The 16020-nt window shown below is 36.4% G+C and overlaps 1 protein-coding gene across 1 annotated transcript; it reads right to left on the bottom strand.

Annotated features, from left to right (window-relative positions):
- Nucleotides 1-1100: 1100 nt before the first annotated feature.
- LOC107794930 (thermospermine synthase ACAULIS5-like) lies at nucleotides 1101-14297 on the bottom strand. The gene is made up of 8 exons (XM_016617489.2): nucleotides 14224-14297; nucleotides 13819-13921; nucleotides 13310-13398; nucleotides 12934-13090; nucleotides 11951-12026; nucleotides 11395-11453; nucleotides 11167-11303; nucleotides 1101-10360 (listed from the first exon to the last, which is right to left on the bottom strand). Exons 1-8 carry the CDS (start codon nucleotides 14295-14297, stop codon nucleotides 10276-10278), a joined length of 780 nt encoding a protein of 259 aa, XP_016472975.2. The 3' UTR covers nucleotides 1101-10275.
- Nucleotides 14298-16020: the final 1723 nt, after the last annotated feature.

The raw sequence follows: 16020 nt of genomic DNA, 5'->3' as shown, positions 1-16020 counted from the left end.
CAAGTAAAGTACACACACAAAAGCACTCAAGAGGACCCCAGAGAAGAGACAGACAAGAAAGAAAAAATGAAAAAGCAGAGAAAGGAGGGGAGGAAATAGATCTGCCAAGTTAATTTTCTTTTTTGAACTTTTTTTTGGTCTTTCATTTAAATTCTTCCTTCATAACTTCACCAAAAAAGGACATAAAACTCATCTTCTTCTCTTCTATCTCCACCCAAAAAATACAGCAACTTTCTTCCCTCGAATCAGCTCCTCAAAACACGTCAAAACCGCCTAAAATATACGACAAAATCCAGCCGCAAACCCAGCTGAAAATCAGTCCAAAATCTCACCTCAAAAACACCCAATTCTTCCTTCATAAATAGCCAAAAAAAACAACAATAGCAAAACAGCTGCAAAAATGACTCAAAACACTGCCAAGAAACTCCTCAAAATTCCACTTGAAACCAACATGGAAATCGGCCAAAACGCGGCTGAAAATCAGCTGGGAACTCAGCTGAAATCTGCTATTGAAATGCTCCAAAAATCAGCCCCGAAATAGCTCAAAACCAATTGTTTTCATCTATAAATCCAGCAAGGTCCGACTCTGTCACCTCAATTTTGGTCGAGTTAGAAGAGGTCGAAGTTGGAGGTTTGGTTGAGTTCTCGATGCTCCGGTCGTCATTGCTTTTCATTTCCAAAATTGAAATTGTTGGCTTTTCCGCACGTAGCAAAAGGTTAGAATTTATCAATAAAGCTCCCTTTTCTTCTATTAGTTCATTCTTGCTCATGAGTAGTTAATATTGTGCTCTTCGATAATTTTGCAGATTTGTTTGGTTTGCTCTGTTTTCTTTGGTTTTACTTACTGATTTTCAGTTTCCCTTTACTAGCTTACAACTGCAATTTAATAGTAATAGTTATGTGTAACAAATCAGCATGATACGTCACAGGGCCCTAGGCGCAGCACCAAGCACCAGAGAGAAACATCTACCCAAATATATGGACCATTATGTGGTCCCAGATCCCAAGAGAATAAACCTCTGCCAAGCCGTTATAGAAGAGGACAAATGACAGTCTTGCACCGAGTAGCATAAATAGGAGAAGAATCAACCAGAAATGCTAGGGATGAACTTGCTTATAATTCTTTAGCTTAGAAATTAGATCTGGAACCTCCCTTTTCTCGGTTTTTCCTTTCTTTTTTGCTCTAGTTACTCCCAAAAGTTGAGGAACAAACCCTCTTTGTTGTCTGGAGATCAATTTATCATCAATATAATTTTGCTTGTACATTTGGTGCTTCCATTGACCCTCCCTCTACAAATGGGTGATGGAGCTCACAATACCCGTTTGAAATCACTAGATGAAGCTGTTAAGAAACTGTAGGCTGACTCTGCTTCACATACCAATGCTTTGGAGTCCATTAACACTGTTCTTCAGGACATTGTTTCTCAGTTGGCATCTAGGCGTCCATCGTCGTCAGCACCGCCGCCGCTCACTACCAGCCCTCTTTCTTCTACCCCAGGTCCTTCTTCTACACCTTCACCACATATTTTTACCCAACTACCAAATTCTGCTCCTACTTTAGCCCAACAACCACAACAATAGATTTATCCAATGACCCAACAACCATTTATGCCCTTTCGGCGTGATAAACCAGCACCAATTGATTTGCCCAAGTTCGACGGTCTCAACGCTGAGAGTTGGACTTTGCAAGCTACTCAATATTTTGACAGGTATCATGTTGCCAATGAGGACCGCTTGGACCTCTGTTCCTTCTTTCTTGAAGGCGAAGCAAGGGAGTGGTAGCAGTGGATGTATCGAAATCGTCAGTTGTGCGGATTGGCTCACTTTCTCAAAGCTGTTGTGTATCGCTTTGGGACCAAGTCACTGGAATCTCCAGATAGCTTGTTGGCTAAATTACAGATGACTTCCTATGTCCGTGAGTATCTTTCTTAGTTTGAAAAACTTGCAAATCGAACAATGGAGATGTCGCCACCGATGCTCAAACATTGTTTTACATCTGGGCTTCACCCAGATATTAAAGCAGATGTGTTGTCTTTTAGACCGATGGATCTTAACGAGGCCATTGGGCTGTCATTTTTGCAAGAAGAGAAACATTTGGCCCAACCCAAATTGTCACCCCGGCCCACTCCGTTTCATAGACCCACTCCCCTCCCTTTCGCCCATCACACTGCAGCTCACCCTAAACCAAACCAGCCCATTTCCCAGTCATCACCTTCTCCAGCTGCTTCTTTGCCCAGTGTTGGTCGCGTACCTTTCAAGAAACTTACACAAGCGAAACTACAACGCAAATGTGACATCAATCTTTGTTTTAACTATGATGAAAAATGGCAGAAGGGTCATCGTTGTTCATCTCAACCTAACTCTTTCTTCTCCTACTAGAAGAAGATACCACCGATGAGACTCCTTTAGACACCTCACCCCCACTTTCTGATGCATCTCCACCAGATAATCTCTGAGACAATCCTTCCCTCCTTACCATTAGTCTTCACGCTCTTGCCGGAGGTCTACATCCGACTACCCTTCGATTTACAGGTACTGTCAAAGGAAATCCAGTTCAGGTTCTCATTGATGGGGGGGAGCACCCACAATTTCATCCATCCCAGGGTAGCCAGAAAACTCAAACTACCCATTGAACCTGCTTCGGAGTTTTCAGTGATGGTGGGAAATGTCCAAACATTACGTTGTTTGGGAGTGATCCATGTGGTTTGTATCACCATTCAAGGATACTCTTTTTCCACCACTTTCTTTGTTATTGATTTACACAATTTAGATTTGGTCCTGGGGGTGTATTGGTTGGCCACTTTGTGGCCAAGCCTCTCTGATTATATCAAATGTACTTTTGAATTTACCATTTCTGGCCAGCACATTCGTTGGGTGGGTGACCCTATTTCTTCCCTAGCTCAGATAAATGTTTCCATCCTTCGTCGTTTTTCCCAGACTAATTCCATTTCTTATGTTTTGCGTTTGGACCTTCACTCCACCAATACCACCTATCTATCAGAGTATCCCCTGACTTGTCTTCACTCCTTGAGTCTTACCTTAATGTTTTTCAGCCACCTACATCACTTCCTCCATCCAGATCCCAAGACCATCATATACCACTTTTACCAGGAGCTAGCGCAATTAATGTACGCACATATCGCTACCCCCATTTTCAGAAGGCAGAAATTGAGCGCCAGGTATCCAAAATGCTCAGAACGGGTGTCATTCGCCCCAGCTCTAGTCCTTATTCATCCCATGTTCTACTGGTTCGAAAGAAATATGGCACATGGTGATTTTGTGTAGATTATCGGGCTTTAAATTCTATCATTGTGAAGGATAGATTCCCCATCCCAACTATGGATGAATTGTTTGATGAGTTGCATAACGCTCGATTCTTCTCCAAATTGGATTTATTGGCCGATTATCATCAAATCCGACTTCACCCACCAGATATTGAAAAGACGACATTCTGCACTCATGACGGGCACTATGAGTTTTTCCGTCATGCCATTTGGGCTCTTAAATACACCTTCTACCTTCCAAGAAACCATGAACTCTATTTTTAAACTATTCTTTTGGCAGTTTGTTTTAGTTTTTTTCGATGATATACTTGTTTATAGTCAGTCATGGGATGCTCACTTGGCACATCTTGGTTCTGTGTTTGATATTTTGCGCCAAAATTCATTGGTTGTCAAGCGTTCGAAGTGTCACTTTGGCCAAACTTCCATTGCTTACTTGGGACATATTCTTTCTGTTGAGGGTCTTCAGGTTGATCCAGAAAAAATAGTTGCAATACTCTCATAGCCTATACCTTCATCAGTTAAGGATGTGAGAGGCTTTTTGGGTTTAACTGGATACTACCGCCGATTCGTCAAAAGTTATGCACAATTAGCCTCTCCTCTTATATATCTTCTAAAGAAAGATTCATTTATATGGTCAGATGAGGCATTGCTTGCTTTCACCAAACTAAAACAAGCTTTGAGTTCAATTACAGTCCTCTCCTTGCCTAATTTTTCTAAGGTCTTCACCGTGGAAACAGATGCTTCTGGATCAGGTATTGGTGCAGTGCTTTCCCAGGAGGGTCATCCGATTGCCTTCTTCAGTCAAAAGTTGTCTTCTAGGATGCAAGTTGCTTCCACTTACAATAGAGAAATGTTCGCCATCACCCAAGTGGTGCATAAATGGCGATAATATTTATTGGGCCGTCGATTCATTATCATCACTAATCAGCAACCTTTGATCACTTACCAGTCAAGTAATTCAAACTCCAGAACAACAACGCTGGCTCAGTAAGGTTATTGGGTATGACTTTGAGGCCCACTATCGCCCAGGGAGATTAAATTTGGCAGTTGATGCTTTATCTCGCGTTCTTGCTCTTCATGATCTATCATTAGCGGTCACTAAAATGGCTTTGGTAGACCAATTACGAGCTTTAAACAAAACAGATAAGGATTTGAGGTCTTTACAATAACAGTTGGTAAAGGATCCAACCTCCTTACCTCACTTTTCATTTCATGAGGGTCTGCTTTTGTTTCGCAACCGCTTGGTGGTACCTAAGGATGAAAAACTTCGCTCTTTATTGCTCACTGAATTCCATCTAAGATTGGGGTCATGCTGGAGTTTCGCGCACATTTCATCGCCTTTCCTCCAATTTTTTCTGAGATAGTATGATAGCTGATGTTCAAAAGTTTGTCATGGAATGCCAGGTTAGTCAACAAATGAAGGATTCTACTTTAAAACCGGATGGTTTATTGTCTCCTTTGCCAATTCCAGATGTGATCTTTGATGACATTTCGATGGATTTCATCACTGGCCTTCCATCGTCTCAAAGTCGCACTGTTATATTGGTGATTGTGGATCGTCTATCCAAATATGGCCACTTTATTGCATTACCAACTAATTTCACCAGTCAAAAAGTTGCTGAAGTATTTGTTCATGAGTTCATCTATCTACATGGCTTTCCGACAACAATTGTTTCAGACAGAGATCCTCTCTTCCTATCTAAATTTTGGAATGAACTTCATCAGCTGCAAGGGACTCAATTGGCCATGAGTTCCGCATACCATCCTTAGTCGGATGGTCAAACAAAGGCACTTAATAAGTGTTTGGAAATGTATCTCCACTGCTTTGCATCCGACACTCCTTCTACTCGGCTTTCTCTGTTGCCGTGGGCAGAATTTTGGTATAATACTTCATACCACCACAGTTCTAAACTTACTCCATTTGAGGTGGTGTATGGTCGTCCTCCGCCAATCGTTTCCCGGTATATCCGGGACAGTTCTACAAACCCTGTTGTAGCTGCTTCCCTTCGATAATGGGATGAAGTATTGGCTATTTTAAAAGCCAATTTACTCCATGCCCAGGATCGTATGAAATCCAATGCTAACAAAGGTCGCAGAAAAGTGCAATTTAATGTGGGAGATTGGGTGTATGTCCACCTTCGTCCCTATCGTCAGCTCTCAATATGCCTACAACACCACACCAAATTGAGTAGATGCTTCTTTGGTCCCTTCCAGATTGTTCGGCGAGTGGGTGCAGTTGCTTATAAACTGGCACTTCCTCCTTCATCCAAAATTCACCCTGTATTCCACGTTTCAGTCTTGCGAAAATGTTTAGGCAATCCATCTTACCAGATCACCCCAATAGACCTTTTGGATCAATCTTCTTCCTTGGTTCTCCTCCCAGAAGATGTGTTGCAATGTAGAACCATTTCTAGAGGGGGACAACAGATCCACCAATGTCTTACCAAATGGTTAGGCCTCCCAGTTTCATATGCCACCTGGGAAGATTCTCAAACTCTCCTTCGTAAGTTTCCTGATCAGAACCTTGAGGGTAAGGTTCGTCTCCACGGGAGCGGCATTGTAACAAATCAGCATAACACGTCACATGGCCCTAGGCGCAACACCAAGCACCAGAGAGAAACATCCACCCAAATATATGGACCATTATGTGGTCCCAGATCCCAAGAGAATAAACCTCTGCCAAGCCATTATAGAAGAGGACAAATGACAGTCTTGCACCGAGTTGCATAAATAGGAGAAGAATCAACCAGAAATGCTAGGGATAAACTTGCTTATAATTCTTTAGCTTAGAAATTAGATCCGGAACCTCCCTTTTCTCGGTTTTTCCTTTCTTTTTTGCTCTAGTTACTCCCAGAAGTTGAGGAACAGACCCTCTTTGTGGTCTGGAGATCAATTTATCATCAATATAATTTTGCTTGTACATTTGGTGCTTTCATTGACCCTCCCTCTACAAATGGGTGATGGAGCTCACAATACCCGTTTGAAATCACTAGATGAAGCTGTTAAGAAACTGCAGGCTGACTCTGTTTCACATACCAATGCTCTGGAGTCCATTAACACTGTTCTTCAGGACATTGTTTCTCAGTTGGCATCTATGCGTCCATCGTCGTCGGCACCGCTGCCGCCCACCACCAGCCCTCTTTCTTCTACCCCAGGTCTTTCTTCTACACCTTCACCACATACTTTTACCCAACTACCAAATTCTACTCCTACTTTAGCCTAACAACCATTTATGCCCTTTCGGCGTGATAAACCAGCACCAATTGATTTGCCCAAGTTCGATGGTCTCAACGCTGAGAGTTGGACTTTGCAAGCTACTCAATATTTTGACAGGTATCATGTTGCCGATGAGGACCGCTTGAAACCTTGTTCCTTTTTTCTTGAAGGCGAAGCAAGGGAGTGGTAGCAGTGGATGTATCACAATCGTCAGTTGTGCGGATTGGCTCACTTTCTCAAAGCTGTTGTGTATCACTTTGGGACCAAGTCACTAGAATCTCCAGAGAGCTTGTTGGCTAAATTACAGATGACTTCCTTTGTCCGTGAGTATCTTTCTTAGTTTGAAAAACTTGCAAATCGAACAATGGAGATGTCGCCACCGATGCTCAAACATTGTTTTACATCTGGGCTTCACCCAGATATTAAAGCAGATGTGTTGTCTTTTAGACCGGTGGATCTTAACGAGGCCATTGGGCTGGCATTTTTGCAAGAAGAGAAACACTTGGCCCAACCCAAATTGTCATCCCGGCCCGCTTTGTGGTCTGGAGATCAGTTTATCATCAATAAATTTTGCTTGTTACATTATGGCTTTAGATTCTATGTGTGTGTTTCAATTATCTCTTAGTTAGATTAGTTGGACAAGGTTTTATTGTAATTGAATGTGGTTTAGAATTCAGGAAGGTTGGTTCGATGTTCAATGGGTGGGTCAACGTATAGTCTAGTAAAATGGAAGTGCATCGATGGTTTAATTTGAAGTTGGGTCATTTGGGTTACCGGGCAGAAGACTAAAACCAGATTTTACCTTAAGGTTATTTGCTTGGTTTTGAAAGTATATGGGACAAAAAAATTTCGAACCCATTTCCTTAACCAACCATAGTTTGGTGTATTTACTTGCATGCCAAATCAAATTAATAAATGTTAGTAAGTTATAAGCATGCTAGTAGTAAAATCAACCATGTAAATAATTTCACTGATCAATTCTATCACATGATCCACAAATGACTTTCATGGACTCATGGCCCCACAATAATCTCAAATTAGCTTTAGAAAAATAATTATGAATATTCGTAGCTTGCTTTAGGCGCGATTAAATAAATCATTGTGACTATGAGTACGGTTCCTGTGGCATAGTCATGATACATAAATCCAAATTCGGGTATACATTTCATGTGACCCGGCCATAACTTTGAATATTGATAATAATAAACATGTTGTAAATCGCGGGTGCATTTCATGTGACGTGATTCGCAATATGTACAAAAATAACGAGTGCCGACATCGTGACTCGTTCAAATAATTTCCATAAATCGAAAAGTTGTTAAATAAATAAAAGTGGTTATAAGGTTAAAAATACACAATAGGTTTAAAATATGTAATAAATCAGATAATTAGACTAATTATTAATAGTTAAGCGATTGTGCTAGAACCACGGAACCCAAGAATGCCTAACACCTTCTCCCGGGTTAACAAAATTCCTTACCCGAATTTCTGTGTTTCGCGGACTGTAAAACAGAGTCAACCTTCCTCGATTCGGAATTTTAAACCGGTGACTTGGGACACCAACAAACTATCCCAAGTGGCGGCTCTGATTTTTATATGAATTATCCCGTTTTGATTGTCACTTAAATTGGAAAAAAACTCCCTTATATTCCCTTACGGGTGGTAAAAAGGAGGTGTGACAGTTGTATTTTATGAGTAGAAGCTGTAAGATAGCAAAATTCAGTGGCCTGCTAAGTAGTGAAGTTGATGCTAACGGGTTTATGCAGGTGCTTGTAAATATTTTTATTCCTGTGTTCCAAATATTCCAAAGGCTTAATGGCACATAAGTATGCGGATTGATGTTGTGAGGGAATTTTTTCTGTTTGTAATTTATTAAAGGAGTAAGCCATTCCTGAGGCATATCAAAGTTGATTAGGGTGCTGACATATCCTCCAATTCCTAGTTTATTCCAATATGCTTTAGCATTTTCACAAGTTAGGAAACTGTGAGTCGTCGATTCATCAGCTTTATGACAATAAGAGCATTCCGCATTTATGATAATGTTAAGATGATTTATAAATTGAAAAGTAGGAAGTTTGTTATGATTAAGAAGCCAAATGAAGTACCTAATTTTTGGATGTATTGAAAGTTTTCATATCCATTGGAATTTAGAAACTATGTTGTGATTATCGTTGGAACTATGTTCTAGGGCTTTGTACATAGAATGAACTGTAAATTTATCATTGGGAGTCAGCGCCCAACAGATGTTGTCACCTTTTTTATTATATGTTGAGATATATGGAGTTCTTATAAGGTTCTGTATATTATCAGGGAGGTCAAAAGGTAAAATATCCCATTTCCAACCATTAACATCATAAATACAGTTAATGTTCATCAAGTGATGTTGGCAAGGTAATGGTCTACAAATTAGTGAACGAAGAGTTAACCCATTTTTAATCCAGCAGTCATGCCAAAATTTAATATTGTCACTTGTTCCTATTTTCCATGGTAGTCCTAGTTGGCAGCTATCCCAACCCCGTAATACATTACACCAAGTTGTAGAGTAATATACAGATGGTGAAAGATGAAGGAATTTATAAATTAATATCTTAGCCCAAAGGTCTAGGTGAGAACGAAATACTCTCCATGCAAGACTTGCTATTAATGCATTATTCTTTTGGCGCAAGTTTTGGATTCCTAGGCCCCCTATTTCTCGGGGTGTAGTAATATGTTTCCATTTTAAAAGGTGCAGTTTCCTTTTTTGTGGTTGTTGCTTCCCATAGAAAATTGCATTGATATTGCTCCATTTTACTGAGAATGTTTGAAGGAATTTGAATATATTGCATAATATAATTTAGGAGATTATTTAATGTAGATTTGATCAGAGTAACTCGACCAGCCATAGTTAAGAAATTAGTTTTTCATCCCGCTTGTCTAGATTTAAAATTATCAAGTAAGAACTGGAAGTTAGCTCTTGTTTGTCGTGCTTGGAATATTGGGAAACCCAAATACTTATATATGACAAACATATTATATCAATATTCATTTTTGGCCGTTGTTTAGGACCATCATTTTCGACTTGTAACTATTCAATTTTGTGTTTGAGAGTTATTAGACATTTTTATGGTTCATCAGGTGTGATGGTTGGTCTAGTTCTAAAGATTGCATTGGACTAAAAGGGGAAAAGATGGCCATAGATATATGCATTAAACATTCTGTAATATGTTTTGTTTATTTCATTGCAGTATTTTTGTTTCATACTTTTGCAAAACTAATTAGAGACCACCACGTGTAATCAATTTGATTCTTTTTCAATTTAAGAATTTTTTTAATAAAATAACATTTAAAATTTAAAAGTTATGTAAAAATAAACAACTAAACTTAAAAATAATTTTTTACCTAAAAGTTATTTCTTAAATAAGTCTTATAATTTGAAAGTTAAGCTCTATAAAGATCTCTTAAATAAAAGTTTTCTACAAACTATAAATCCTCTCGACTCTCTTTTTCCTCTTGTTTTATGCCTGCTTTTATTAGTAAAATTTCGAATATTGTCTTTCTGTTATTTTAATTCTGATTTATAAAATTATAATTCTATTAAAAAATTTATTGTTTAATTAAACGTTGCATAGTTTGATTTAAAAAATTTGGTATACCATTCATCGACAAAAGAAAATTATAGACTTGTTCAAAGTTTAAATATTTTTAACGGAATTCCTGGCTACGCCATTGCAGTCATAGTACTAAATAACACTCAAAATAATTCATAGAAATTAAACTGGATTTGATCAGACTTTGTTCAGACACTATCAGCTGCAAGCAGTCCATGTTCAAAGAGGAACTTCTCATTCTCTTCTGTTAAAATATTTGTCTCATTCTGGAGCCTACAACAAGGAAAATAAATAAATTTTAGTCATTTAATAAACAAATAAACGTGATGTTGTCAAACATATGAATGAGTCAAATTAATGACTAAACTCTTTATTTGAATTATCTATATTGCCAAATTATTTACGCAAATCATCATCATAAAATAATATGTTGAATGACAATTAATTCCCTGTCTACTATTTTTGTTTTTTATTAATAGAACCTAAAAGATAATAGTATATCGACTTTCTATTCTGGCATCATTAAAAAAAAATGGTAGTCCGGTGCACTAAGCTTCCGCTATGCGCGAAATTCGAAAAATGGTCGGACCAAAAGGGTCTATTGTAGCAGCCTTGCTTTGCATTTTTGCAAGAGATTGTTTCCACGGCTCGAACCGTGACCTCCTGGTCACATGACAACAACTTTACCAGTTACGTCAAGGCTCCCTTCGACTTCCAATTCTTGCATCATAATATGCAAAATTTCGACATTCCTTCAATCGGAATTTTGCAACTAAAATATCCAAGTAAAACAAATTAGTAAAGTAATAAAAATCAGTTGTCGCAAATATTTGTAAAATGTTGTCTACAATGATGATAAATTTTGTTAACACCAATAACAGTGTAATGCTTCCCTTATGTTTTTCCTTGGAAAGTATTTGACGAAAATTTTGAGTATTAGAGATTAATAATTATATTTAAGCGTTAGTTGGAGCAAACATATAATTTTAGAAAATTATTTGTCCCCTCCTAATAAATATACTATTTTTGAAAAATATTTTCAGATAATCAAACATCGGAAAATAATTATCTAGACTTACGATGTATCAACAGTCTTGTTCATAACAGTACGAGAGAGCATGAAAGCAGCATCAAGATACTGAAGTTCTCCATTAATCCTCTCTTTAATCCTGCTCTCAAGAACCTCAGCATCTAGTTTAAATGGTTGATCCGAAGCCTATAGGAAAATTAATTGTAATTAAGATATTGATTATGAAATTTAAAAAGGGTTAGAATAATTTGAACAAAAGATAAATAAGGGACTATACCAAAACCCATCCACGTGTATCAGCAAAAGATGGTACATGAGCAGTGTAAGCTATAACATCTGCAATATTAACATCATTAAGCTAAGCATTAACTGTGGAATACGCATGATTTTATTATAAGCAATATTAGCATTTTTTGCAAGCAATATTAACATCGGAGAAAATTAACAAATAAGTAAATTAATATAATAATAAGCAGTATTCCTTTTTATATTTGTACTAAATAACTTCATATTACTTATTATTTATATATACATATATATTTAGTATATTAAAAATCAACGAAACAGTCTCACATGACGTTGCATCGGGCTAGGTCAATCCACCCTGTAGGGTTAAGGACAAATATGAGACGACTTTTAAATGGTAGGTAAATCACTGATCCAAAAATATAACGAAAGATTATCTTATAAAACTTAGTCAAAAGTAAATAAATAAATTTGGTATTGTTTTCCTGAAAATATCAATTCTCATTTTGAAATAAAGAGAAGAGAGGAATTGTAACATTGGTCATCCAATAACAAGATCAAATGAAGTGTTAAAATGGTAGAATTACACTTGAAGACTTGTTTAGTAGTGTTGTAAATTGATGAGAACAACCCCTTATGTGACAGAATTCCAGCAAAACCAGCCTGCAAAAATCACAAGTCTGGTAAGTTTTGCTTGTTTTATTAACATGTTCTGTATAGTTCAAACTTATCCGATACCTATATCGGTACAACAACAACAACACCAACAATTACTACCCAGTAAAATCTCACATAGTGGGGTCTGGGGAGGGTAATGTGTAAGCAGACCTTACCCCTGCCCCGATAGGGGCAGATAGGCTGTTTCCGATAGACCCTCGGCTCAGAAAGACGAAAATAAAATAAAATAAAAAACAAGAAAAGAGAATTCATTAGTAACTCCAGTAGAAACTGTAATAGTAACAGAAGCATAAAAACCAAAAGATGAATGACATGCAATAACATTAACCAGAATCTAAGGCTCGGGGCTAAGATAAACAACAAGAATAGTGTGGGTTCAACATAAACTACAAGCCATCTAAGATCAATCCTAATCCAACCTCGCCTCACCCCCGGTATGAAGTAAGAAAAACTTTACTACCCCTATCCTACAACCCTAATGTTTGACCTCCAGACCTTCCTATCAAGGGTCATGTCCTCGGAAATTTGCAGTTGTACGATGTCCTGCCTGATCACCTTTCCCCAATATTTCTTAGGTCTCCCTCTACCTCTTCTCGTACCCACCACGGCCAACTGCTCACACCTCCTTACCGGTGCATCAAGGTTTCTCCTCTGCACGTGCCCGAACCATCTGACCCTCGCTTCCCGCATCTTGTCATCCACAGGGGCTACGCCCTCCTTCCTCCGAATATCTTCATTCCTAATCTTGTCTATCCTAGTATGCCCGCACATCCACTTAAGCATTCGCATCTCTGCTACTTTCATCCTCTAAATATGAGAGTTCTTAACCGGCCAACACTCAGCATTACGATTATTATATTTAAAAAAAAAGAGTGAAGAGAAATGAAAGAACCTGAGTGACAAAGATGCCATTGTAATTGAGTTTGGGCTTAATGACACATTCATAGAAAGATTTAAAGTAGAGATGATTGCAAGGCCCTCCTTCCCGAGGATCAGATAGATCTCCCACTATCACATCATACTTCCACTCGCTCTTTTCCAACTCCACCCTTTTACATGCACAAGCTAGTGGTTAACACAAATAATTTAACTTATATATACTAGCGCTATAAATAATTTAGTATATTATCAATATAAATCAATTTATTGGGACAAGTTATTTATCTTATATATATATATTAGTTTCACCTATATTTGAAATTACGTATATATAGTTATTTATTAAATGACCTCAACGTTTTGGTGGAGAATGATAATTTTAAACTTACTTAGTGTCATTGATGATGACATAAAGCCTACTATCAGCAAAGGCTTCTTGATTTGCCGTAAGGTGTTTACGGCAAATATTCACAACTTCCTGCAAATATACACAATTTTGTCACACTTTCCACAAGTTATATATTTTGACTTGCAAGGAAATATAGTGATTAACTATAATATAATGAAGTCGGTTGATGAGATTTATAACAAAATAATTGAATATATTTTAAGAAATTAATTTAATAACCTTCATCTAACTGTTTAAACTAAAAATAGCCGACGGATGTATAATATGTGTATTTAATTGGGCATAATTTATATACATTGATTAGGAAAAGTAAACAGTAAATCTGGTTGGATATTTGCATAAATAAATAATAAATAAATGTATAAAGAAATAAATATATAAATTAATTTAAGCATTCGCCAAGTAATAATCCAAACTGAGATTTCATTGATTAATTAACAAAATGATAGACACAAAAAAGAAATAGAAGAGGATGGTCATAAATCATACTTGATCAATATCAGACATGACAACTTTCTCAATACTGTAATGTTTAAGAGCCTCTCTTGCAGCTGATCCTTCCCCACCTCCCATAATAAACACTGTTTTGGGACTGATCATCAATCCACAAAAAAAAAAAAAAAAAAAAAAAAAAAAATTGATCATCAATCCACAAATATAAATAAATATATAAATAAGAACAACATTCAGAACAGAACAATTCTAATTTAAAGTCGCGCCAAATACGCCCACTAGGTGAGGTAGATTGCTTCGTACCAAGAATTTTTCCATTTTCAGGACATAAACCTGAAAATTCTAGTTAAGAGTAAATGGATCTTAACCATCCTATGCCGTAACACAAATAGATTATACTCAGTACGAACATAAAGATAGATCTTCGAAAAAAATAAGTACTTGTCATGAAGTAAGAGAGCAGGATGGATCAAGCTTTCATGGTATATAAACTCATCATTTTCAGCACTCTGCATTTTTCCATCAATCACCAAAACCTGCATATCATTCATATATACATATCCATATATTAAAATCCTAAAAGAGGTTTAGAAAATTTTAATTTTAATTTAAATTTTGGGGTGGGGGTGGTTATAGCCAACCTTTCCAAAGTGCTTTGTGTCTAAAAGTGCCACATCTTGAAACTTGGTGGTACCTTTGTACAGGACACTGCAACATTTCATGGTTAGACTCAACATATATGTATAAAAAGTAATATTTCACATATATACATTATACTTTTTCGGCGATTAATGTTAAATTTACCATCCTTTAACGGATGTAGCTCTGCCCTTGATTAAACTTTTTTCTTTTAAAGCAAAATGTACTACTAGACAGCCTGCCTAGTGGCTAATATATATATATATATATAACATAGAGTAAATGTCCTTGATTAGATTTGTTTGTTGGCATAGCAAGAAATTGTTTTTTCTTGTTTGAATTGAGAATTTTTCAAGTGTTGCATTACCTGTTTATAGCTAATGACCATTTGAGATCAGCTTGAAGAGACTCTTCAAACCATTGAATATTTTCCTCACAATTTTCAGAAATGACATTTGAGTGAACAATTTCTTTCTCAATTGTTTGCTCCATTCTTCAATTAGAAAAAATAAAATAAAATGAAAGTTCTCTTTATATGGAATTTGATTAATATATAAAGATATATACATGTCAAAACTTGTACATCATTTCAAATTTATTTCTGGATTGAAGATTATATAAATTTGATCCCATTTTTCATGTGAACATTCAAAATCAAGTCAAATTTTTGGATAATGAATTAGTTACTACTTTTTATTTTATCTATTCTTCATTACGTAATTGTCCTAAATCTTGCAATATATGGATTTGAGTAATCCAACTATAGAGTAGGTGGTTGGGACTTGGGTTGGAGGATATGAGGAAAAATAAATTGAATGCATCATCCATTTTTTATTCGTCAACAATCAACTCATTCGAAAAAATCAATTTATGTTGTAAATATTCTTTCCGATAACATTTATTTTTTATCTCACAAAACTGACTTTGTTATTTTTTTTTAATAAAGTACATACTCCCTTAGGTCCACTTTAAGTAATTTTTTTGTTGTTTTCACATATATTAAAGAATCCATTTTTTAGCATTAATTAACATTGTAATTGACTGTAATAACTTTAATTTATTCATGGAAAATACAACAAATACTCTTAGTCTCTTTATTTAGGGGCACTTTTAAAAAAAAGAAGTTAATTCTTTCTTGATATTAAAAAAAATCAAATATTATGAACCACTAAAAAAAAAAGCAAAAAAATCAATTAAAGCGGACCGAAGGAAGTAACATTTTAAAAAATAAGACGTCAATTTTTGCTGCTTTCAAATCTATCCTCATTGTTTTAATTAGCTGTGTTAATTAAGATATATGCTTGAGGAGAGATAGAGGTAGCTTCGTAATGTTAAATTGGCCATTTTCCCAACAAATTTTAGTAGTTCATAATTTTTTCTTCATAATTTATAAACTGTTATTTACGATTTTGGAAAGGATAAAAGACTGTCTTGGTCGATCAAAATAGTGTCTTCCGAAGTGAGAAAATTGTCGCAGTTATGGCAAACTAATATAGGAAAATAAAATCACCAGAATATTTAATTTCACTTTCACTTTTCAAATGACAAACATAATAAGCAAAAATATAATCCAGGATGTTTAATTTCACTCCCTATTTT

The sequence above is a fragment of the Nicotiana tabacum genome, chromosome 10, assembly GCF_000715075.1.
Source record: "Nicotiana tabacum cultivar K326 chromosome 10, ASM71507v2, whole genome shotgun sequence".
NCBI lineage: Eukaryota > Viridiplantae > Streptophyta > Magnoliopsida > Solanales > Solanaceae > Nicotiana > Nicotiana tabacum.
Note: the sequence above shows the minus strand (reverse complement) of the source record. Positions and strands in the feature narration are given on the sequence as shown.